Here is a 25,464-nt window from a genome sequence, read left to right as displayed (position 1 = left end):
AGCTGGGGAGGGGGAAGTTGATACCATGGTAGTGCTTGGCAGAGACTGGTTAATCTTGCTCAGCCACATGGCTCCTCCAGTTCAGGCCGGAGCCTGCCTTCCTGAATGGTGCCAGAGTGGGGAGTTGGCACATGAAAGCTGATGCCCTCGGCAGAGGTGGCAAGCCAGGAGAGGACACATGGTGATCCCATGGGCAAGGAAAGGGGAAGTGGGACAAAGGCAGATCCCCTGACTTTTGTGGGGGCACTCAGGCAGCAGTCCTATCAGGGCACTGTGGTGGAGAGCTTCAGGTAGGACCCCGATCCTGCGAGCTCCCATGACCGAAGCCCTGAGTGGCACAGTTAGGGGGCACCTTGACCTGCCAGCTCTCCTAGCAGATACAACTGTGGGGACGTGATGGCTGGGGCAGTGCGGGCACACACACAGCTAAGTCTGCTGGGGTGCCCAGGTGGCATCTGAGAGCATATGGCCTTGTCCACTCCACAGGAAAAGAGGCCTGTCCGTGGGGGACGGGACGGGGGAGAGCTGGGCTGTCTTCTCCCTCTCCAGGAAAGGGGGTAAGGCCTTTCTCCAGATCAAACCCTGCCTGGTCCCTGCTAGAAAGTCACAGAAACGGCCACCTCACGGTCCCAGGGATGAAGTCAGAGCAGTGGTACCAGATGGCCTTGGTAAGAGGAGGTGTGGGGACAAGCAGACCCCTTCCACAGGGCCAGGCAGGGCCACAGGAAATCACAATAATTATAAAATAAAACCTTTTCCGCTTGGCGGGAAAACAATAATAAAAATTCCACAAAATAAATTAGAGGTTTATAAAAGGTTGGGCTGGGGCAGGTGGCCAGGCGGGGCAGGGGTCAGAGGCCATTGGCGCTGCCCCGCTGCGTCAGCGGCATCTTGCTCAGCTCCACCACGGGCGATCGAGGCTTATTCTTCATCTTGGGGACCCGCTGCACCAGCTGCTGCGCCTCTCGGCAGGCATCCCGCAGCTCCTTCTTCCACTGAGCCAGCTCCGGGTCGCTCTGCTCCCCACCCCAACCCGAGTCAGCGAGGGTGCCCAAGGCAGGGAGACCCCCATGCAAGCATCTTGTCCCAAGCCCAACCCCTGCTTTGTGTGGTCTGTGGAGCCACAGGAATGCACCGCCCCCTCCCCATTCCTTTGGGCTCAGAACCAGGCCAGGAGGCCAAGTCAGTCCAGGCAGGCTGTCCAACGCCAGCCCCTTGGCCTGGCCCCTTCCCCAACTCACATCACACTGGAGGATGAACTGTTTGCCACCTCGGATCTTGAGCAGGATGCACTTCCTCTCTTTGATCTGGGTCTCTTCCACAGACTGAATCTCCTCCATGGTCAGAAGGCTCTGCTGCAGAGGCCCCGGAGAGGGAACGGTGAGGCTGGTGGGCAGGGGGGCACAGAGGACTGCAGCCAGCCCGACTCTGCCCGGCCCTCCTCCTTCCTTACCGGCGCCTCGCCCTCGGCCCGCCACTCAAGCCGATTGGGAAACAGGTAGAAGTAACGCCGCTGCCACTGGGTGAGGAAGGGATTGCCCATCTTGGACATGTAGCCGTGCATGATGCAGTCTTTGCCAAGGGCGTAATCTAGGGGTGTGAGAGAGGGAGGGGTGGCAGAGCCGGTACCCCTGGACCAGTCTCCCCAGGTTGGGGGGCCTGGGGGTGGGGCAGGGACTCACCATCTTCATGACCCAGCTGCTTGTTCTTGGCTTTCTTTCGGGCCTCTAGCCGGTCAGTCTCAGAGTTTACCGTGTCAAAGACCGTCTCAGCCACTTCTTGCTGCCACCGCTCGGAGATCGTGAGGGGGAAGTTTCGATAGAGCTCCTGGTCACTGTCCAGCAGCTACATGAGAAAGGGCAGATCACACGTCACAGGCTCACGTCGGCTCCATACAGGCACGTTCACTGGCTCCCTAAGGAGGCAGTGGCTGAGGTGTCCCTGAGCTTGGCGCCTCCAGGCCAATCTCATACCTTGATTCCTTTTGTGTCCTCCTCATCAAAAGAGCCGATATCGAAGGCGTCAGCAGCATTCACTTCGCCTCGTGGTGGGATCAGGGGAGGTGGGTACTGTCACAAGGAGACCAGGCTGTGCAGGGTGGGCTGGGACACCCAGCCATTCCCACTGGAGTGCTCAGCCCCTGCCCGTCCCCAGCCCCTGCCCATCCCCAGCCTTTACCTTCTGCAGTAAAACCATTTGCCAGTCCACGCTCTTAAAGAAAGGGTCCTCCTTCACCTCCTGAGCCCTATTGGTGATTAGGGGAAGAGGTGGGAGGACCTTTAGAACTCTGCCCCTTTGACGCCTCTCTTCTGTCTCCAGGCGCTAGCCCCTGCCCCAGCAGAGCAGAGGAAGCCCAGCGCACTCACTTACCCTCGACCAAGGCAGCCCAGCCTCCGGTTGACATCCCTCTGAAGCAGCCCTTCCAGAAGGGAGCGTAATTCTGGTGAAAAGGACTCTGGCAGCTCCACAGCCTGCAAGGAAAGAGGGGCAGGAGGCCAAGGGGGTCCTCAACAGATCAGCCCCCATGGTCCCTCCGGTGCCTTTGCAGGATGCCCAGGCACAGCTGTACAGGGCACACCCCCAGGGCCTGGCTCAGCCGCTGTGGCCCATAGGACCCCAGGAAGGTCTCTATGGGGCTGACCTTCCCCAAATGATTGGGCACTTATTCTGTCTGCGCTAATGTGTGTGAAGAGGTTGTCTCTCTGTGTCCCCAGGGCCCAAACCAGGCCCTGGCACACAGGAGATGCTCAGTAAATGTGCTATGACTAAGTGACCAGGAACACTGGGAAATCAAACCCCAGGGCCCTAATCAAACAGGCATCTTTCCATCTTCTTTGGCAGTTGAGTGGGAGAGCAGGGACAACTGGGGGCCACAGGACTGTGGCCTGAACAGTGGGAAGGGGCTCAGCCTGGAACCTGGCACGGCGACCCAGCCTGGCCCACAGAGACACCGCCGCCCCGTCGGGGCTCCGGGCTCAGACTCCTTCGAGGGTCACAGAGACAGCCACTCGCCACCCCCAGGGATGCACAGCCTCTCGCCCACCCTTCCTGCACTCACCATCGTTAGTGTCATGCGGTCGATCTCATGTTTGTCCTTGGTCTTGTGCTGGCGGAAGGGGCTGTGCCTGGACAGGGAAGGTGGCCAGCCACACTCAGGTTAGCAGGCTACTGCATCCCTCCCCACATCTGTCCATCCCTCTACCCTCTAGGCCAGCAGGCCCCCCCACCCCATCTCCCCGAGGCAGCTGCAGCTCCAGTCAGTGACAGATTCCTGGGCCTTTCCCACAGAGAGCCAGGACCTGAACCTAGCACTGTCCTGGCCACCGTGCCCTTGAGCCTCGGCTCCTCCATCTGTAGAACTAGCAGGTGGGTCCCTTCCATGAACTCCAAGGCCACGTCTGCTCCCTGCCTCAGCTGGGGGGCCCCAGGACACAGAGGCAGGAGACTGGTGGCCTTCCCCACTGCTGCTTCCTCCTAGTTGTTCTCTCTGGCTCCCAGACTACCCAGGAGGATCTCAGGTCACACATGGCCTGAGGGTCCCTTCCTGTTCTCAGAGTCAATGATCCTATGAACCCCAAGGCCACATTTGCCTCAGGACATGGAGGCAGAGAAGCTGGAGGCCACCCTCCTTGCCTACTCCTCCCAGCTTTTTTCCCTTGGCTCCCAGACTGCTCTGGAGGATCGCAGGTCCCACAGTACAGTCGGGGGCAGAGGCAGGACCCAGGGGACCATGGCCTCTTCCTCGCTGACCACTTACCCTCTCAGTAGTTTGAAGAGCATGCAGCCCAGAGAGAACCAGTCAGCACTGCTGTCATAGGCCACCCCCTTCTGCAGGACCTCGGGCGCCATGTAGCCATGGGTGCCCCTGGGGGGACACAGGACCCAGTGTGAGAGCCCAGGCTGGGCTGGAGGAAGGGGAGGAGGGGCCCAGCCACAGCCTGGGGGTGGAGCCTGGGGTGTGGAGGGGGCCCCATACTCACACGCTGGCATGAGGCTTCTTCTTGGAGAAGTCACAAGCCAGGCCCAGGTCCGAAATGCGCACATGACCAAACTCATCCAACAGAATGTTAGCGGGCTGTAGGTGGGACACACACATAACTTTTGATGGGCTGGGCAGCAGGAAACCAGGAAGGGGGCTGGGGTGCCGGGAGAAACATGGGCCAGGGCTGATGCCCGCATGCCAAGGTCATTGGTGGGGGCCAAGTGAGAGGCTTAGGAGCACCAGAAGCTCACGCTGAGGTAGCCGGGACGAGAGGGACAGTGCTGGCTTGGACAGGGAGGAGGAGGAAGGGAAGGGAGCCTGCCATGGTCACATGGGGTGGGGGGCATGTGGGGTGGAAGGGCTCCCCCCACCTTCAAGTCTCGGTAAACCACGAATCGACTGTGCATGTGCTCCAGGCCCAGGATGATCTCGGCGGCGTAGAAGCGCATGTCTGACTCCGAGAAGACTCCGTGCTGGGACAGATGGTAGTGCAGGTCCCCGCCTAGGGAAGGCCAGAACACAGAGAGGCTGGAGCCTGGGGCCCAGGCAGTCAGGCCCAAGGGGAGGCCCTGGGAGGGAAGGCTCACCATTCATGAGGTCCAGGATAAAACTGAGCTTGTCTGGAGTGTGGAACGCATAGGACATGCAGACAATGAAGGGGCAGTCCTGGGGAGGCAGAGAAGAGGGTGAGAGGTGGCCTCTCGGCCCCGAGACAAAGGGTCCGGGGAGGGCCCAGCCCGAGCCCAGCTCACCCCAGTGCTGACAAGGGACAGCATGATCCGCTCGTTCAGGGCCAGCGTCTCCCCTTGCTTCATCTTGATGCGCTTCTTATCCAGACACTTCATGGCGTACCTGGGAGGTGGAGGGGCCCGGTCAAGCTGGACCAGAGTCAGAGGCACCTCCCCCCTCTCCCCTCTCCCAGCTGCACGCCAGTCAGTCCGTGCACTTACATCTTGCCTGTGTCGGCTTTCCGGCAGCCGTAGACCTCCCCAAAGCCGCCTCGGCCAATGATTCGGTGCACGCTGAAGTCGTTCATGGTCAGCTGACAGAATGGGGGAGCAGGGCCGCAGTGAGTGTAGCCCATGGGGCCCTGTGCCCCCCACCAGTTGAAGTGCCAACACCCTGGAGGCCAAGGGGTCTACACCCCCGACATTCTGTCTGGCGTCTCTTTCTTCCCTTTGCTCTCCTGGGACTGCCAGAGCCAGGCTAGAACCCTGTCTCCTCCCAATGGAAGGACAAGAGCAACGGGTACCCCTGGGCTCTAGGCAATGGCTCTGGAGACAGAAGACATGAGTTCCAATCCTGCCTCTGACAAGAACTACCTGTCTGACCTTGGCCAAGTCCCTTTCTTTTCTCTGGGTCTCAGTGCCCTCATCTGTGAAATGAGGGGGTTGGCTTGACCCCTTGCAGCTCTAGAGCTAGGATCCCATGACCCGTGAAAAAGGCCCACGAGGCACGCATGACCACAGGCTTCTGGCTCTCAGCACCTACTCACATGGATGTTAAGCTCCACATTCTTCCACTGGCAAAACCGAGTGAACTTCTCACTGAAACAGAGAGGGTGGCCATGGCCACAGTGAGCCCGGCTGCTGGCCCAGCCTGGTCTACCTCCCACTGCCCCGCACAGGGGAGAAAAGGATCCAGCCCTCCTGGCAAGAGAAGGCGGCCTCTCGTCTCAGCAGGGAGACATGGCGGGCCAGGGTGGCAGGGCCGGCATGGTTCCTGGGCCCCGGTTGGTATAGCTAACAGGTAGGGGGCCAACCCTTTTCTGCGGTGTCTGCTGCCCAGAGGCATCCTGGGGAGGGGGCAAGGGTGAAGGGACTCAGCTGCCTTTCTTCATTCTCATTTATATAACCCAGGCCTGTGACCACTAGCCTGTCAATGACTGTGGCCTGAGCACAGCCCAGTGAAGACATGCTGGACGCCGTGGCTTCCTCCTAAGGTCTGAAGGGCTCACAGGCTTGTCATGAATACAAGCCTCCCAGCCATAGAAGTGCCTGGGCAGATCTGGCAAAACTCAGACAAGAGGAAGCCACACTGCCTACCTCCAGGGGGCCCCCAGAGGCCCAGGCACTCACTCTCTGCTGCCCAGGCTCTGATCTCCGCCCAGTCTTTCCTTCTCTTCCTGCCCTCTCCTAGACTCCTACCATTCCCTCTGTCTTCTCCCCTTTCAACCTTCAAACTTACCTCTCAATGAATTTGTGGAACACATCGTCCCGAAGTCTCTGGCAGATCTCCTCAATGTATGGCTAAAGAAAAAGGCCCCAAGACTTAGGGCCTCATGATGGGACCCAAGCCCCAGGCCTTAAGGCCACCCAAGATACTTGCTGGGGTGTGGCAGGGTGGTATCTATCTAAGGCTCAGCCTGGGACTGCCCACCTCTAACCACACTGTGTAAAAGGATATGAACCAACCTGATGGACAAGCAGGAGAGGGGTGGGAGAGGGGGGAGAGAACATACAGGACCTACCTGGAACAGGTCAGGGGGTACCTGCTTCTTTAGGAGCCGACTCTGTACATGCTCAGTGGCACTCTTTGAGAAAGGCTAAGAAAGGGAGATGGGTGACCGTCAGTTTTGAGTCTGAGAGAGGCCTGGCCCCCCTCCCTTCCTCCAGCTCAAAGCCCACCCCTTCCCAGTGAGGAGAGATTCTGGGTCGGCCTGGCCGAAGGCAACAAAGAGCTTTCTCCCGCCAAGCCATTGCAAGCGTGTGGTAGAGGGTCAAGAGGTTGGCTGGGCACTCACATGTGAGCAGGACAGCAGCTCCTTCATGATGTATGAATCAAAGATCTCCCGGCTTTTGATGGCACGATCCTCCTCGGAGTCTAACTTCTCATATTTCTTGATCTGACCAACAAATCCCCCAGAGTCATAGGGGGTCCCTGCTCCAACATCAGCCCATGCAAAATTCCCTCTGTGACTTTCTTTGACACTGATATCCGTATTGTTCTTTGGGGTCTGAACTCATCAGTGGCCACAGCCTCCCATGTATCATGGGGAAGGCTTTCTGCCAGGTGGAATGAACACAGCAGGCAGGTCAGCATCCAAGAGGTCCAGGAGGCACTGTCTGACACAGCAAGGACCCCACCTCCAACCTCAAAGGTCTGGCAAAAAGGAGGAATTGGCTGTCTGCTGGGGTCAGGCTCCCACCTACCTCATCATAGAATTCCACTAGCGGCTTGGCCTCCTCCGTGTGGTTCAGGCAGAAGTCTCTGAAGAGCAGGTAACCTGAGAGTACAGGTAAGAAAAGGCACAGGTGAGAAAGATTCTCCACCTACTGGGAGTCAGGGGTGTGTGTATGGGGGGGCATATGTGTAAGGTATGTATATGTGCATGGTGAGTGTGAGTGTGTAATGTGTGAGGTATATATGAACTGTGTGTGTGTGTGTGTGTGTGTGTATGGTATAAGTGTGAGGTATGCATACGTGCATGGTGTGAGTGTATAACGTATGTGGTATATATGAACTGTGTGTGTGTGTGTGCGCATGTCGTATGTATAGTATATATGAGGTATGTGCATGGTGTATGTGTGAGTGTGTAATGCATGTGGTATATATGAAATGTGTGTGTGCGCATGTGAGGTATGTCCATGTGTGTGGTACGTGTGGTATGGGGCTACGTGTGAGGGGTGTGTGTGTGAGTCACAGATCGGAGAAGGCCTTCTAGCTGAACTCTCCTACTTTCAGATGAGTAAACCGAGGCCCACAGACAGGACCCCAGTGGAGAACAGGGCCAGATCCAAGTCTATTCCTGGTACCAGCCCATGAAACCATCCACGCCGTTCTTACCACCCCTACTCCCTACCCCCATCCCATGGACATGCTGGAGGGGCCCTTCACCTGGAAACCAGCCTTGTGGCCCTCTCTGCCAGCCACCGTGGGCTGGAAGGGGAGGCTGGGGGGCCCCCCGAAGCCAGCCACAAGCACTTGGGAAGGGAATGAGGGACAGAGGGTGAAGGAAGCTGAGAAGGGAACTGAAGCCCAGGGCTGGGCAGCCAGAACATGGCCTCGGGTCCTCGTCTCCCTCGGCTCTTGCCCTGGTCCACCCCCCTGCCACCTCACTAGGGCTCGCTTCAGCTTCCCTGGCTCAGAGGCAGAGGGAACAATCATTCTCCCTGAGGAGCGTGCCTCAAGGGAGGCTGGCCCAGGCATGGCTAGGGCCAAGGATTCCTTGACCTCTGCCATCGGTCCCGACTTCTACCTCCTGTCCATTGGCCACTGCTGACCAGACTCTTCAAGGAAGACAAGCACTACCCACGCTCCCCTTTTTGAGACTCCCAACTGTCTATAACATCAGGTCGAGATGAACCCCACCACCATGGAAGGGGCACAGGTGCCGGCTGGTTCTCCTGGACTCTACTCCATCTGTTCCCAGGGAGTGGCAGGGAGGGAAGGAGAGACTCAGTCAAAGTTGTCTGGGAGGGTCAGGTCTGGGGATAGGTCTCGGGAGCTGGGGGAGGAGGCCCTCCAGATCTCAAGCAATCCGTGGCCCCTGCCTACAATGACGGGACAGGCCTTAAAGGCCGGAGACAAGGCAGCAGGAGCAGGGAGCCTAATGGAGAAGCAGAACAGCTGGCCAGCAGCGGCCATCAGCAGCCAGCAGCCTGGGCCCCCTCCACAGGAAGGGCCCCACCCCTTCCTGTCAGTCCCACCAACGGGCCTTAGCACATCTGCAGCCTTGGCCAAGGGGAAGCTGCAACTCAGAAAAACAAAAACCCCAAAGGAGGAACTTCCCAGCCGCCAGCAGAGAGGCAGCCCCAAGGCCTGTCCCAGCAGGGTTCCCTGGGCCAGGCTGGGCTCTGCAGACAGAATCCCAGCTGCTCTTGGAGCCCACGGGACACAAGGCCTCAACAGGGCCACTGTGGCTACTGGGGGGGGAACCAAGAGCCAGGCTAATAGCACCCCCCTCCTGCCACACACCCTCACTCACCAAGCTTCTGAGAGAAAATCTTCTCAAAGGTCACCTCCCCTCGGTCTTCGAGATACTTCTGCATGACGCTTCGGATGCTGTCGGGACACAGGGGAGATAGCAGCCTACAAAGGGGCAGCTGGCAGCCCCCTGCCCGCCTGCTGGGAGGCTGGCTGGGTAGGGGCAAGGGCATCAGCTCCCCCTCCACCCTAGCACAGCCAAATACACCAAAGGCCCCCTCCGAGGCCCACAGGAGAAGAATGGACGTGACAACAGTACAGGAAGACTGGCAGATGAGTTGTGTGTATTGTTCATTGATCCTCCAAACAATTTTCCAGGAGACTACGCCCTGTTTTTGCCTCTTTTTGTATCCCTAGCCCTTGGCATAGCACCTGGCACTCAGGAGGTGAATAATGTCAGCTAACTGACGACACTCTCCCATGAGAACATGAGTTCAAGAACAGGGACTGTGCTTTTGCCCTTCTCTGTATCTCCAGGGCGTGGCACCAGGCATACAGTGGCGCTTAATAAATGCTTGCTGACTGACAACCCTGTGAAGTAGGTACTGTACACATTATTAACTCCATTTTACGGGCAAGAAAGCTAAGGTAAAAAGGTTTAGTAAGTTGCCCAAGGTGATCCAGTTAGGAGGGGCTAGAGGGAGGATTAGAACCCGGCTCTTACCCAATTCCAAATAAATCTACTACGTACAAGGCACTGGATTCTACAATGGCAAAAACACAGTCGTTTCCCTGGGGAGTCTGCATTCTCATGGGGGAGACCACATAGAAACAGTGCAGTACATTCAGACACATACAGAGCTGACGGAAGGTCATTGTGGAGGGGAAGGCCTTGGTAGTGGTGGTGATGGGGAGGTGGGTGAAGGATCTGGAGCCAGTTCCTTCCCCAGACTGGCTGGGTGACTGCTGGGGGCAAAGCCCTGGCCTGGCTGGCCCGGGGGAGGGAGTTCAAGGCACACGGCCCAGATCGAGCACGTCTGGGGGCCTGGCCAATGGAAGCCCCTGCCTGTGCCCCTCAGGGAGCAGAGGCGAATTCCAAACTCCATGGCAGTGGCACCCAGCTAGAGAGCTCTGGGCGATGGCAGACTCAGAGAAGCCTTCACAAAGATGATGCAGGGGACCTTTTTGAGAGTCGGGCTCAGCCACGCAGAAAGCAGAGGGGAGTCAGTACCAAAAGCTAAGGTGAGTCCCTTTTACGGAGGTCCTGGACAGCACTAAACACTGACGTGGGTCAGGGAAGAACACGACGGCTGAGAATCCAATCATTGCAGTCGACTGGGCATGAGGCAGAACATGAGTCAGGGACCAGTGGGGATAGAAAGTAAGGAATGGAGAAGAAAAGACATGGGAGGAAAAAAGGAGCAGCAGGCCTTGGGGGGCTGATGGAGGGTGGGAGGCGACCCCACCAGCAGGACATCCTTCAGTCAGTTAAGGAGTGGGTCTGAGGGCCTGAGGATACCCTGGGCTCCAGAGCCTCAGAGATGGAATTTGAGCAGGATACCCCAAGCCCCAGGCAAGCTGAAGCCCTCACCATTCCACATTTGGACAGCTCCAACATTACACTCACCATCCCAAGCTCCTCTGAGACAGTTTCTACCTGTGGTGGCTTTGACTAGAATTCCAAACCCTTTGCCTTCTAAGAATCAACCACATCAGACTAAACTGTAAGCACCTTGAGGGCAAGAGCCATGCTCCTCTCCCCAGTGCCTTGGACACAACAATTGTTGGCACCAAACTAGAATGGCTGTACTCTTTTAACTGGGATAGCTGCTGCACTGGACAAACCTAGGAGGAGTCCAGTGCCACCCCAACACCAGAACTAGAAAGCTCTTGGCCACACCTTCCCGAGGTCCCTCAAATGATCACCCTTAGCTTGGAAAATGGCATCACCCCATGAGATTACAGCCAACAGGGAAGGGCAGGCTGAGAGAGAAGGAAAGCGTGGAGCCTGGGTTCTCATCCCAAGGCTGCCATGTTGGCAGCCCAGACATAGCGAGTCACAGCTTAACAGTCCAGCTCAGACCTTTCCTCCTCCTCCACCCCCATCCTGATCCCAACAGGCAACAGAAGGAAGAAGCTCTGGTGAGCACAAAGGCCCTCTGACGGCCATTGCCAAGGTGGGGGCCCTGGCCCTCACCCCTGAAACCAGAAGGTCTCCAACACTAGCCCCCACAACGGTGACACCTGGCAGGAGGGGGGTTGGCAAGGAGACCACAGAATCCCTCCTGTCCTTGGATCCCAGCTCCCATCACCTCTGGAGGGGCTGAGGACCTACCAACCACACACGTCACGCTTGGTGTGACCTCCAGGATCAGACACATAAACTTCTTCACAGGTAATATGAGAAGACATGTTCTTTACAGAAGTGGAGGGTCAGGGGAGTGGAACACTGCCTCAAATGGCACAATGGATAGAGCCCAGGCCAGATGTCAGGAGGACTTCAGTTCAAATCCGGCCTCAGATACTTCCTGGTTGTGTGACCCTGGACAAGCCACTTCACCCTGTCTGCCTCAGTTTCCTCATCTGTAAGATGAGCTGGAGAAGGAAGTAGCAAACCCCTCCACTATCTCTGCCAAGAAAACCCCAAACGGGGTCATGGAAAGTTAGACATGATTGGAACAACTCAGCAACAGCAGCAACAAAAAGCCCTTTGGGAGAAAGAAGGTATTATCATGGCAAATGCAGAAAATGTTTAAAAGACAGTCATGTGATGGATGGACTGGAAAGGAGTGAGATACGGGGGGGAAGAGCCGACTAGTCCAGGCAATGGGTCTACGAGCAGGGCAGGGTCGTGGGTTGGGGAGCAGGGAGGCTGTCTGTTCCCAGCCTGGCTCTCCCCTGCACTCCCCCCCAGTCTCCTTCCACCTCACTGCCTCATGCTATATGTTGGCACGCCCAGCCCACCCACTCCACACTCCGTCTCCAGTCCTCTCACTACCCATCCCTCGTTAATAAATTCTGCCTTCATAGATCCAGTCCGATTGCTTGGACGATCCGATTAAGGCATTCACAACCCAGCTCCTTCCTTGCTTTTTCTTTCTTTTTTAAATTACTTTTTCAATGAGCAACTTTGGAATGATCTCGGTCTCCTCCGTCACAAACTCTCTTCCCCCAGTGGGCCACACTCCCCTCTCCTCCACCTGTGCCCAGAAGCCAGGCACTGTCTCTTCCTCCCCAGATTTCTCGGGGCATCACCTGTATTCATGTATATTTCTGATCCCACAGTACAAGACTAGAAGCTATTTGAGGAAGGGATGGAGTGACCTTTCATCCTTCTCTACCCCTTGCCTCAGCACAGAGCTTTACAGGTACCACAGTTAGGCCTTCATAAAAGGTGGCTGAATCTGGACTGCTCGATTTCTCTTCCAGACTTGGAAACCATAAGAGCTGTGAGCCCTGGCCAAGCAAGGCCTGAGAGAAGGTAGAGGTGGCCTACGTGAGGCCTAGCCTAAGGCCCAGCCCCCACATGCCTATATCCCCCCTCCCTCATTTTACTTTGCAAAGCCTCCCTCTTCTCTGGGCCTTCACAACACTGCTGCCCCTTCTCAGTTTCCTGGCCTGCCTGTGGGTATCTCCCAAGGCTCTGCCCTGGGCCTTCCTCTTTCCCCTCTCTACACCCTTTCTCACTTGGAGATGGTACCCATTCACATGGATTCAATGCTTCCAACACCAGTTCCTCTCCTGAGCTGCAGTCCCAGAGTGCTGACACCCTATTGGACATGTCAGATGAGGTGTCCCACAGGCCTCTCTAAGCTCCCCGTCTTCCCCCAAGCTATGCTCTTCTTGGCTCTCTTGACTGTGTCAGGGGCTCCCCCATCCTTCAAGGCACTAGGGTTCAGCCTGGCCTCTGTCCTGCACCAGGTGCCCACTCACATGGCCCCACCCCCATCCTGCAGCCCAGCTCTGAAGTCCCTTCCTCGCTCCGCTCTTCAGCCCAGACAAGCCCAGGTCTGATACAATCCCTCCTCACCTCAGCCTCTGGGAATCCTGAACTTCTTTCCAGACTCAGTCCCCACTGCCAGCTACTTTCTCTGTAGGTGCCTACTGAGCCACACTGTGTCTCCTTGGATAGAAAATAAACTCCTTGAGGGCAGGGACATTTTTACCTTTGTGCCCTTAGAACCTAGAACAGTATGGGGCACACAGTAGGCACTTGAATTCTTAGTGTGGGGGGCAGGAACTAGGGCGGGGGGTGGGGTAGGGTGGGATTAAGTGGTCCTAAGGAATCCCAGCATTTTAAAGGTGGCCCCTAAACCAATCTTTCTTGGATATTCAAGAGTTGTTCTTCTTTCTGCTCCTGGGCCTGAGCTGCCTAGAAAGGCTCTCTGAGGGCCCTCCCTATGCCCTTCCCCCAGCTTCAGATACTTCCCCATGTTTCACCATACCCTTCTGGGGTATGAGGACATCTGATGCAAGGCGGGGGGAGGGGGAAGAATGGAAACACTTTGCATGATGGCGCATGTACAATCTATAGCAAACTGCTTGCCTTCTTAAGGAAGGGGAAAGGGAGGCAGGAAGGGAGGGGGAGAGACAATGTAGAGCTCAAAGTTAAAAAAAATATGTTTAAAATGTTTTACATGAAATTAAGAAAAAACATACTGGGGAGGGGAGGTGTGAAACCAGTGAAACAGAGAGAAGATTTAGGAAATAATGACCTTCCCCACAAATTCCCCAGAAAGCACACAGTCTAACCTACATTCTGGCATATCACCACCACACCCAAGCATGCTGGGGCCCTTTGGCAACCTGGGAAAAGACTAATTTGGTTAAAACTCCCATCAGCCCTGTCAGCAGAACGGCTACCACCACCTCTAGTGAGGAGACAGGTGGCCTTCCAATGGAGGCTGGGGCAGGACTTCTCAAAGGGCAAGTGAAGGGGCCTTTGTCATTTTTTGCCCCTGCACCACTGGACAGAGGCAGGGTCAGGAGCCCCCCCCCCAGAGCCCAGGATGAAACTTCTCCCCTTCCATAAAATGATCCCCAAGGCACCTTTCAGCTCTAAATGACCCCGTGGGGTCTGTCCTGCCAGAATTGTAGGACACAGAAAGAACTACCCAGAGCTTAGAACGCTGCCCTGGATGGGAAAAGTCTACTTCCTCTCTCCCCAGCCCAGTGTGTGGTTGAAGTGACTGGGGGAGGAGGGGGCAGGGGAACCATTGTGGGTTGGAGGGGAGGGAAGGGAGAGGAAGAACAAGCACTTCCTGTCCCCTGTCTCAAAGAGGAAAAGAAGGCCTTCCTATTGCAGAAGCAGGTGGCCGTAGGGCTTAGGGCTTCAGGGTCTGGCAACTGAGAAGGGGCCCCGGTAAGCTAGAAGCCTTCCCAGTAAGATCAGGGGTGAAGCAAGGATCTTCATTATTCCCATTACTATTCAAAACTGTCCTAGAAATGCTATGTATAGCAATAAGACAAGAAACAAAATGGAGGGAATGAACATTAGCAAAGAGGAAAAAACAAACCTATCGCTTTTTGCAAATGATATGATGGTTCACTTAGAGAACCCTAGAGAGTCAACTAAAAAAATGACTGAAACAATCAGCAACTTTGGTAAAATTGCAGGACACATAAAATAAACCCACATCAATCATCAGCATTTCTGCACATTACCAACAAAACCCAGCAGGAAGAGATAGAAAGAGAAATTCCACTTAAAATAACTGCAGATGGCACAATAGATTTGGGGGTCTACCTGCCAAGACACACACAGGGACAAGACGAACACAATTACAAAGCACTCCTCACACAAATAAAGACAGATATAAAGTAACTGGAGAAATAATCATTGCTCATGGATAGGCCAAGCCAACATAATAAAAATGACACTGCATAAATTAATTTACTTATTCAATGCCACACCAATCAAACTGCCAAAGGATTACTTTACAGAGATAGAAAAAAAATCATAAAATTCATCTGAAGCAACAAATGGTCAAGAATAAATGAGCCAACTTTTTTAAAATGGGAAGGAAGGGGGCCTGACACCACCAGATCTCAAACTATACTGCGGCCTAGTAGTCATCAAAACAGTCTGCTTCAGTAGAAACGGAGAAGTTGATCAATGGAATGGGTGAGGTGCCCCAGAAGCAAATGAGCACAGTAGCCTGGTGTCTGATAAACTCAAAGAACCCAGCCACTGAAGCAAGAACTCACTATTTGACAAAAACTATTGGGAAAACTGGGCAGCAGTCTGGGAGAAACTATATAGACCAGCCTTTCCCATCATATACCAAGATAAGCCCCAAATGGATGCATGATTTAGACATAAAGAGTGATATAAGTAAATCAGAGCAGTGTGTAAGAGGCTGCCTGTTGTATCTATGAAAAGGGTTCAAGAAAGAGGTTCGAAGGAGGTAAAATGGATCATTTTGATTATACAAAATTAAAAAGTTTTTGTACCAAAAAACCCAATGCAGCCAAAATAGAAGAAAAGCAGGAAACTTGAGGGAAATAAACAACTTTACAGCAAGTTTCTCTGAAAAAGGTCTCATTTCTAAGATGTAAAAGGAACTGAGTCAAATTTCCAAGAAAAAGGGTCACTCTCTAATTGATAAATGATCCAAGGACATGAATAGTTTTCAGAAGAAGAAAGCCAACAATCAATATCTATATTAAAAAAATGCTCTAAATCAGAGGTGTCGAACTTGCAGCTCAATGGCCATATAAGTAAAACTCTTGAGTGAGGCAGGAAACAGATTAAAACATAACTGGGGAACACTTAACAAAGAAATAAAAATATACTACATAAATAATATGATTTGGTTTTCTAAGTCAATATGCCACAGTAGGGATCAGATCTGCTACTACTGTTTTAAATCACTAATAGATAGAGAAACGCACATGAGAACAACTCTGAGGAACTACCTCACACCCATCAGATCGGCTAAGGTGACAAATGAGCATGACAGATGTTGGAGAAGCTAGAGGAAAGCAGGCACACTGATGCACTGTTGGTGCTGTGAACGACTCCAGCCATCCTGGAACGACATTTGGAACCATGGCCAAAAAGCCATTAAACCGCGCACACCCTTTGTCCCAGCAATACCACTACCAGGGCCATACCCCAGAGACCAAAGAACAACACTATCTATGGCAGCCCTTTTTGTGGTGGCAAAAAACTGGAAACTGAGGTGATGCTCATTGATTGGGGAATAGCTAAACAAGCTATGGTCCAAGATTGGGACGGGTGACGATTGTGCTACGAGAAACGATGAGGGGGAGGCGTTCAGAAAAACCTGCAACAATGTGTATGAACGGATACAAAGTGAAGTGAGCAGAACCAGGATAATGTCCACAACACACCACAAAGCTCTGAAAGGCCTAGTAACTGATCAACCCCAAAGGACTCAGGAAGGAACATGCCATCCACCTCCCGATGAGAGTCCAGATGGACTCAGATGACAGAGGAACACATGCTTTTCCTTTTTTTTTTGGATATGGCTAACGTAGGAATTTGTTTTGCATGATTATACATATTTGTAATTGTCTTCTCCTTCTCGGTGTGGGGGAGGGGGAGGGACAAAATTCGGAACTGAAAATAAAGGGGCGGTATCCTAATTGTTTCTGGCCATCTGACCTAAAAGGATGAGAGCTGGCTGTGGTGTAAAAGTGCAGCAAACAGACCCTCTTCTCAGCTTTGGGCGCAAGAATCCAAATTCATGATTTGCCATTCCCCTCCCGAAGACTGCAGCTCAGTACGTGCAGCAAGCCCCAGGGTGCCATGGTGCCTGGCTCTGATGTCCACTGGGCTGGGGGGCAGCCGGCTCCCAGCAGCCCTCCAGGCCAGGCTCCCTGAGTCTCCTTCAGGCTTCTTCCATCCAGGGTGACTCTCTACCTCAAGGGATTCTGCCTGAAGAGCTGGAGAAAGGCCAAGGAGCTTCACAGCTGCTGCCTTCATCCAGGGTCCCTCCTGGGAAGCGCTCCTTTGTGGAAGGCTGGGGAGTTCCTGGGCACCGCCTCCTCAGCAGCGCCACATCTTCTGGGGCCTCTTATTAATATTTCTCGATGATCTGCTGCCCCAAGGCACTGAAGAGGCCCTGAAGGAATCCCCAAGGGGCCTTCCTCAGCTGGGCAGGAAGCGAAAGGAGGGAGAATGGCCCCAGCCCTGCATAGAGCCTCAGTCAGATGATCCCTGAGACTCCGGGGAAGACTGTCTTGTTCTGTCCCCTTCTCCAGGATGACCCCATGCTCCTCTAAGGCCTCCCAAGCACCCTGGAGCCCAGTCATCCCTATTTTGGAGATGAGGGGGTTTGGAGCAAAAGGGGCCTTGGGGATCACCTCGTCCAAGCATCTCATTTTCCAGATGCACCTCCAAATCTACGCCCCTCCTGGGGAGCTGTGCTTCCTGGGTCCGGGCTGTACTAGGACTTTCATGTGAGAAAACTCCATTTGTGGAAAGAGGCGATTCCTTACTATGTGAAAGACCCTCAGGCATCAAAGCCAGACAGGTGCCATTATCAGGGCTTCAGAATTCAGCTGCACCCCATTCATCTCATGTTTGGGCAGCGTGGGCTGAAAATAGAGGAACAGTAACACACGAATGTAGCCAATCTATCTGGACAGTGAAGGAAAGGCAGCCCTCTCCCTGGCTACAGCAGACCAAGATGCCAGGGCACAGTGGGGCTGGTGTCCTCCCCATCCAGGGCATAGTGAGGCCTGGTGGCCTGCCCTGGATCCGCCAAGAGCCATACCCACTCCACCTGTAGCCTTGGCCTCCAGAACTGTCTCCCTGCTCAGCCACCCAGAGTCAGCCATGGGGAAGCACTGGCTGAGAAAGGGGAGACTCAAGGTTGCCCACTTTAAACCTCTCCTCTTCTAGATGAGGCCTGGAGAACCAGCTGGTCTGGCCTCAGTTTACAAATACAGAAACTGAGGTTGAGAGCCAAAAGGGACCTGAGAGATCTAGAGACAAGTAAGCAGAAAATGAGAGGGGGCTGCCAAAAGCCATCCAAAAGCCCCGGTTTTACAGAAAAGGAAAAAGAGCCTGAAAGAGGGAGTAAAAAGGGACTGATACACGTCACCCAACCCAACCTCCTTAGAGAGAGATGACAGGCCTGAAAGACTCCTGGGAGGGAAACTGAGGCACGGCACCACAGGGATCTGAACTCTGGTCCAAGGCTGTTTCCACTGCCCCCACCCACCCCTTCCCTTCTCTCTGGGGCCTCTGACCCCTCACATGGAGCCTGGCTTGTTGTACCAAAGCAGCACTTGCTCTCCTCTGCTCCCTCCTTCTCCTCTGTCTGTCTTCTCCCCTTTCTGTCTCTGTCTCTCTCCCTTCTCTGTCCCTCTTGTCTCCTCCCCCTTCTGTCTCTGTATCTCTTCTCTCTCCTGTTTCTCCCTCTCTCCCTCCTCTGTTTCTCTGCCCCTCTCGTACCCTCCCCCTTCTGTCTCTGTGTCTCTTCTCTCTCCTGTCTGTTTCTCCCTCTCTCCTCTCTCTCCTCTCATTGTCTCTCTCCCTCCTCTGTTTCTCTGCCCTCGCCCTTCTCTGTCTTGCAATTCCTGTTCCAATCAACGTCTTGAAAGCAAGACTCTGATGATGCACCAGCTGCTCCCCACTGCCCTGGGAACCCCGTCTGCTGTGGGGCTGCAGTGCCTCCTCCCAGGCGATGCCCTGCTGGAACCTTCCCCAGTACAGGCCCTCGGTCAAGTGAAGCACAGCTCTGACCACATCAGGTGTGTCCCTCATTCAGCACCCGGGGCTCCCTAGTACTTCTAGACCAAACACAATGCCCTTCACAACCAGCAGGCCCCCACCTGCCTGCGCAGCCTCTTCCCACGCTCCTCTCCTTCCCAGTCAAACAGGGCCCTCCACGCCCCATCGTTCCCTGCACTGCCTTCATGAGAGAATCCCCTCTCTCTTCTTCTCTAACTCTCAGGCCTCCAAGCCTCCTTCAACCAACCAACTAGCATTTATTAAGTGCTTCCATGCGCCAAGCATTGTGGCCACAAAGCCAAAATGAAAGAGAGTTCCTGCTCTCAGGGAGCCTATATTCTCATGTGGAAGACAGCACAAACATAAATACAGACACACATATATAGACACAAAGTCATGCTTAGGAAGAGAAGGCACCAACAGCTACAGGACAAGAGCACGCTAGGTGTGGGGTGCAAAGGTATGGAGGAAAGACGTAGGGAAGGCGAAAGCATAAGATGCAGAAGGTTGAACAGGCCAGGCTGGCAAACAGAGGAGCCTACATTTGCTGCCACTGGGGTCTTTGGCACTTTGGGCCACCGGGTGGAGAGAGGAGAAGGAGAAGAGGCCAGGGGAGAAATGAAAGATCAGATGCAGAACACGTCGTGGAGATCACGAGGGAGGCAAATGCGGCCAGCTGCCCTGTCAGTGAGGTTTGGGGGGGCAAACACCCAGCTTTTGTTTGGGGTACAGCTCTGGGTGTGCCAAGAGGCAGGGTGGCCTAATGGACACTGAAGGGCTTCCGTTCACATTCTCCCCAGGACACGTTGGCTGGGTGACCCTGGATAAGTGGCTTAGCCTCTCTGTGCAGCAGCAGAGAAGGTATCAAATCTGATGTGGAAAGTCCCAAATCTAGGCACTCTCCCTAGTCTCCGTACCCCAGGGCCTAGCAAAGTGCCTGGTACACAGGAGGCATTTAATAAATGTTCACTAACTGACAAGGATTTCAGCCAGGCTTGGAAGCCCAGGAGCCTGCCAGGCATCCTCGACTCCCTGCAGGGGGGGAGCCATGACACCAACTTCCTAGAACTATGGGCTACGAAAAGCCCCCATCCAGCGACCAAGTGGACCCCCCCACAGGGCTTCACGGCCCGCCAGTGCCACCCCCAGTGGGAAGGAGAACCTCCCAGGGAGGTTCCAGGGGCTCCTGACTCAGGCAGGGAAGAAGCAATGACTGGAAACATCTAGGCTTCTGCTGAAGGAGCCTGAGGTGAGGGTGAAGCTGGGAAATGCCCCAGCAGGGGCAAGGGGACCCCTCCCCCAAAAAGGAGAGAGGCATTAGTTTGGGAGGCAGTGAAGAGTTAGCAGGAGAGAAGCAATTGAGGGAAGAGAGGGACAGGAAATACAGAAAAGGTCAGCAAGAAGGAAATAAATGGGAGGAGAGATCAGGAAGTGCCCAAGATGAAGGAAGGCCACAGAAGGCCCCGACTTCTGCCCGTCGTGGCCAATGGCATGAACAACGTCCCAATCAACATCAGCAGGGAAGGGAAGGGAAGGGAAGGGAGCAGCAGCCCGAGGGCTCTTCAGCTCCAGAGCTGGGGGGTCTAATTAAGGGGGTTGCTGACAAGAATGGGAAAGCTGAGGATCCTGAGGAAGAGGAGGAGCTGCTGGCTGGGTCACCAGAGTCTGAGACAGGTGACAGAGATGATCCTCTGCCAGGCCCCTGGGATGCCAGGCTGCTCCGATCTGAGCTACTCCCTCGGCCCCATCCAACAGTAATGGATGGAGAGCAGACCTCCTTCCTGTGGCCTTTCCCTCTGCCTCCTGAAGGCACCTCTCTGGATCCATGACCCCTCCTTGTCCAGCGGCCTTTCTGCCCATGTCTCTAGCACTTCGTACCTGCCTAGTACATAGGTGTGAGCCTAAGGAGCTACCAGGGAGAATGCAGCTTGGCTTCTTAAAGAGGCCTATTCACTGAATGGGCATTACCTCACTCAAAGTGAGAACCTGAAAAGGCCTTAGCCTGAAAGGGCCAGGGTCTCCCAATGCATCCTGGGTCATCTCCAGTCATCCTGTTGAACATCAGGCCACTGGACCCAGATGGCTCTAAAGGAGAAAGTGAGGCTGGTGACCTTGTACAGCCCTCCCTCACTCAAATCAAAGTCATGTCATCATCTCCCTGATGTCATGGTCCTCTTCAAGAACGAAAGACAAACACAACAACAACCACCCATGCCAAGACGGGGCAAAGGATTCCATCACTTATGCCCCTGTTTCAGGGCAGGCCCAGAGATCTGGGATCCCAGGGCAAGCTGTCCCATCCAAGGGAAGAAAGGAGGACAGCCAGCTTTGCTGTCAGGATGGGGGACACAACCCTGCCTGCCAGCTACACAAGCCCCGGAGGCCAGAGAATCTGATGGAAAGGGCCTTGAACCCTGGAAGAGCAGGAGACTGGAACTCTGCCACTACCTGTGTGCTCCTGGGAGGGGCTTTGCTCCCCTGAGCCTTAGTTTTTCTCATCTGTAAAACAGGTGCAAGACGATCGATAAGCATTTCCCAAAGTACTAGTCTGTCTCTCTCACATGGCTGTTTTAGGGATGAGATGAGATGAGAGGCACAGAAGAAATATCCAGGAGAAGTTGTTACTGTCCCAGAATCCCAGGCCCAGAGCAGGACTGGGTCTCAAAGATCCTCAAGGCCAGTCTCCCCTTGTACCAATGGGGAAGGCAAAGCCCAGGGAGGGGAAGCGGTGGCCTCAGCCTCCATCATCCCACATGCCCTGAGCCTCAATCATCTCAATGGAGACATTAATAGGAGCATGGCTTTAAAGCTGGACGGGACACGGGGCCATCAAGCCCTGCCTCATTTCACAGAGGAGGAGGAAGTTGAGACACAGTTAAGGGAAGTGACTTGCCCAAGGCCATGCAGGTGACAAGAGCCAGGCTCTCCCATAGCAGGAGGCCTTGCTTATTCCCATCCCAGAGAAGGGAAGCCAGAAGGGGGAGCGAGCAGCCCCTCAGGCTCCTGACACCTGAGCAGCATCCAGTCAGATCTCAGTGGATCCTGGGTCCCCTGGGATCCCCACCCAGAGAACTCCACGTGTCGAGGGCTCCCCAACTCAACACAGCTACAGGTCCCCAGCTTCCTCCTTCCCCAGCATGGCAATTTCTGAACTTGCTGGGCCCCATCTCATCCTTGCTCCCTGGGCAGCCCCGTGCTCACAGTAAGCCCCAGTTCCTGTTTTGAGAAATCTGATCGCCAGAATCAGAAAAGAAAGGGGCCCCCAAGGGAGGGCCTTTATGAGCAGCAGGCAAATTCCCCTCTCTTGTCCCTCATGCTCAGTCAATCTGAAACCCAGTGAGTGGAGATGCCCTGAGAGCAGAGGACAGCGTACCCCAGCACAATGACGGGCACCACGGGCCAGCCTCGGGGGCTCACTGCTCAGCACTGGCTGACTCAGGCACCCACGACTCTCGCTTTGACCCAGCCAGCCTGCTCAAGGGTCCAGGCAAAACACAGTCACACCCAGAGTGAGCTCATGCCTCAGAATCCTGACCCAGGCACAAGCCATGTGCACACAGGACACCCCCCTCCAGGGAACCCGCTGGGCCTGACACCCCATTATCTGGGATGTGCTCTCAAAGGGCCAGGCCAAGCTCTCAGTTTGCAAATGACAGCAGGGACCCATCACCCCTCGGGCACCTGTGTCCCAGCTGCTACATGGAATTATCAGGCGATAGCTGTCCTATTGTAAACATGGCCCAGGAGGGAGGGCGAGGCAGGCCTTGGGCCTTTCCAGGTACCCCTGGGTAGCCAGACCAGAGGAGGTATATGGGAAGGCCTGACGTCATGGGTGTTTCTCCCAAGTGTAACAAACAGATGGCATCTGGGTCCACACTAATGCATTTATACACTCCCTGCTGGCACCCAAGTGCAAGGGTTTCTCCCTCCAGCAGTCTGGGGGCTGAGGGAGACAACCATCATGTTTACATTGGCCACATCCCATCCCCTCATCCCATCTGGGCCCTCACCCCCATCCCCTAAAGATTCCCCTTTCTTGGGCTTTCACCTCTGGTTGAAAGACAGACAAACCCTCCTCAAACCCAACTCCAAAGGTATGGTGGAAAATACCTTGGGAAGGCCACTAAATGTGTGCCTTCTCCCCTTAATGTCATCCCTCAGTACAGGTACTGGTTGAAATTCCATCTCTGACCAAAGGTTAGTGGGGAAAGTAGAAGCAGGAATTAGGAGAAAGTCCTAGTCAATGACCTGAGTTGGTATGATTGAGGAGGGCAGGAGAAGCAAAGGAAGACAGGGGAAACTGAAGCCGCTCAGAGCCAGGCCAACAGAAAACTCTCCTGATTAGAAGGGAAGCTCCTTGAGGGCAGGAACTGGTTTTATTTTTGTCTTTGTATCACCAATGTTTATCACAGTGCCTAACACAGAGTAAGTTCTTAATAAATGCTGATAGTAAAAGGGTAGAGAGTGGGTTAAAGAGAGGGGTCTAAGAAGGAGAAATCAAACAGTTATAGTAGAGAAAGAGAAAAAAGGGTGACGAGCAGAGAGAGTAAGCATGGGGGGGGGGGTGTCGGGGTTAGACTGTGTGGGAGGGGATGAGACATAAAGAGCAGATTGTAAGGGCAGGTGGGGGGTTAGGTGAGTCTATGGGGTGAAATACAGAGCTGAGAATGGGTGAGGGTTGCTAGGCAATAAGTTTGAAGTGGACACAGGGGAGGTGAGAGGAGTAAAGGATGAGGCCTGAGAGTCAGCATGGACTGGTAATACACCGGGCAGCGCAGAATGGACAGTACGGGGTGGTGGAAGGGGTGGCCGGCATGAAGAAGGGCAAGGAGAAGGAAACAAGAGTGGGGGCTGAGGCCACTGGGGTGCTCAGGATGACAGTCATGGAGGGAGAGAGAGAGAGGGAGAGGTCTGAGGGTTGTCCCAAGTTTAGGGCAGGAATCAGTCTTAAGCTTGGGGGCTGGAATTAAGGTTAGGCTCAGTTTCAGGCTGTGGAAGTTTCAGGGTCAGTTCCAGGGTTGGTTTCTGAGTTGGTTTTGTGTAGGGTGGGTTTAAGGCAGGGTCAGTTTCAGGCAAGGTCAGGCTCAGTGGGTTTCGGGGAGGATCAGTTTCAGGGTCAGCCTCAGATTAGGTGGGTTTGGGGAAGGGTCGGTGTCAGGGTAGGTTTCAGGCAGGGTCAGTTTCTGGGTGGGTTTCGGGGAGGATCAGTTTCAGGGTCAGCCTCAGATTAGGTGGGTTTGGGGAAGGGTCGGTGTCAGGGTAGGTTTCAGGCAGGGTCAGTTTCTGGGTGGGTTTGGGGCAGGGTCAGTCTCGGGGGGGATCTCAGGGCAGATCTCTGGGCGGGTTTCGGCGCGGAGGGTTTCGGGGGGGTGGGCTTCGGGGCGCGCCCGGGCCCGGGCCTGGGCCTCTCACCTGGGCTCGGGCAGCAGGATCTTCTTGCTGGCCCGCGCGGCCGGCGTGGCCTTGCTCTTCTCCATGGCCATCAGGTAGCTCACGTCGGCCAGCACGGCCTCCAGGTCCGCCATCTTGTAGCCCCCTTCGCCGCCCTGGCCGCCTTGGCCGCCGCCGCCCTGGTGCTCGTGGACCTCCGCGCCCCGCACGGCGAGGCCCTCAGCCCGCCGCGGCCCGGCCCGGCCTCCCCGGCCCCGGCCTCGGCCCCGGCCCCGGCCCCGGCCCCGGCCTACACGCGGCGGCGCCGCCCCATGACGCCCGCGCCCGCTGCTCCGCCTCCTCCGGCTCCCGCTCCGGCCCCGCCGCGGCCCCGGCTGCTGCCCCGGCCCCGCTCCGGCTCCGGCCCCGGGCCCCGCCTGCGCAGCCGAGCACCAGCCGCCCGTCAGGCCCGGCCGCCGCAGCAGCCACGGGGCGAGGGGGGGCGGCGACTTGGGGGGGGGGGCCCGGCCCGCGCCAAGACCAAGGAGCGCACCGAGGAGGAGCTGCGCCCCCTGCCGGCCGAGGTCGTGCGCCGCCGCGGCCCCCCGCTGGGCGCCGCCGCGCCCCCTGCCGGCGGGGTCCGCGGCGTCCGCACCGGGGCGGCTGTGGAGGGGCGGGGGCGCGCAGAGCCGGAGTTGCGCCCCCTACCGACAGAGATAGGTCTGACTCGCATCGCCCGCTACAGGCTAAACCCCGCCCCGGCCCTCCGCCCCCCGCATGGCGCCCTGCCCCGCAGCGCCCCCTACAGTGCCTTGGCCCCTCCCCCCAGCTCCCTCTTCAGGCAAGCCCCGCCCCCAGAACACCTCTTCTTCAGAGCCCTGGCCCCGCCCACGTAGGCTCGTCCAATGATGCCCGGGGTGGGGTTGGGGCGGGGTCTCCAGAGTGCCTTCTGGTTGCAGATATGCCCTCCACAGGTCAGGGGCTGGCCACCAGACCCCACCCCCCTCTCAGGGACCCTCGCCCCTCAGCATCTCCCACCTTGGTCCGCACTGCCCAGTGTCCACCTGCCCCGCGGCCGGGTCAATCAGCTTTCACTCCCCCCGCCCCCTTGCCCCTCACCCTCCATGATACACACACCTCCCCCATTCTGACTTCGAAGCTCCGAGACCCTGACGCTGTCTGTCTGAGCCGTGTCACTGGAACTTAGCCCTGCCTGGCACATAGTAGGCACTTCGCAGACGTTCCTTGGCTATTGAAAGCCTGCGCTTGCCCTCGTGTGGCCCCCCCTCCACTTCCCTCCCCGACCTGACCCGTTAGTGGGCTTGGCCCAGGATCTCCCTATCTTGTCCTGACCCCACAACGTTACCCAAACCTGAATCAGGACACCCCTTCACCCGTAGCCCTGACATCCTCCGACCACCCCCCCATTACGTGCCCTGGGGCTCCAGACCCCCTGCCTCCCCCCCCCCCCCCCCCCCCCCCCGCCTTAGCCACCTCCCCTGCCGTGATGCCCACTGACCCACTGGCCTGCCCTTAGCAC

The 25,464-nt window shown here is 55.8% G+C and overlaps 1 protein-coding gene across 1 annotated transcript; it reads right to left on the bottom strand.

The window, feature by feature from the left end:
• Window positions 1-785: 785 nt before the first annotated feature.
• On the bottom strand, window positions 786-24,188 carry GRK2 (G protein-coupled receptor kinase 2). Its single transcript, XM_036763546.1, has 21 exons — window positions 23,967-24,188; window positions 8,910-8,986; window positions 7,135-7,208; window positions 6,726-6,827; window positions 6,453-6,527; window positions 6,170-6,231; window positions 5,478-5,529; window positions 4,933-5,024; window positions 4,735-4,834; window positions 4,570-4,648; window positions 4,354-4,484; window positions 3,981-4,075; window positions 3,758-3,865; window positions 3,059-3,125; window positions 2,371-2,471; window positions 2,179-2,245; window positions 1,974-2,069; window positions 1,683-1,845; window positions 1,454-1,590; window positions 1,242-1,355; window positions 786-1,016 (listed from the first exon to the last, which is right to left on the bottom strand). The coding sequence occupies exons 1-21, from the start codon at window positions 24,077-24,079 to the stop codon at window positions 852-854; spliced, it is 2,070 nt and encodes a 689-aa protein (XP_036619441.1). The 5' UTR covers window positions 24,080-24,188; the 3' UTR covers window positions 786-851.
• Window positions 24,189-25,464: the final 1,276 nt, after the last annotated feature.

This window comes from Trichosurus vulpecula, chromosome 6 (assembly GCF_011100635.1).
Source record: "Trichosurus vulpecula isolate mTriVul1 chromosome 6, mTriVul1.pri, whole genome shotgun sequence".
NCBI lineage: Eukaryota > Metazoa > Chordata > Mammalia > Diprotodontia > Phalangeridae > Trichosurus > Trichosurus vulpecula.
The sequence above is the reverse complement of the archived record's forward strand: the minus strand, read 5'-3'. Positions and strand labels throughout refer to the sequence as shown.

What these genes read in the sequence shown, in the direction of transcription:
- GRK2 (XM_036763546.1), bottom strand. Translation starts at nt 24,079, where the DNA reads ATGGCGGACCTGGAGGCCGTGCTGGCCGACGTGAGCTACCTGATGGCC. An exon ending in ATCCTGCTGCCCGAGCCCAG is followed by an intron (nt 8,987 to 23,966) that starts GTGAGAGGCCCA and finishes GTGTCCCGACAG; the next exon opens with CATCCGAAGCGTCATGCAGA. An exon ending in GGGCCGAGGGCGAGGCGCCG is followed by an intron (nt 1,356 to 1,453) that starts GTAAGGAAGGAG and finishes GGGCCTCTGCAG; the next exon opens with CAGAGCCTTCTGACCATGGA.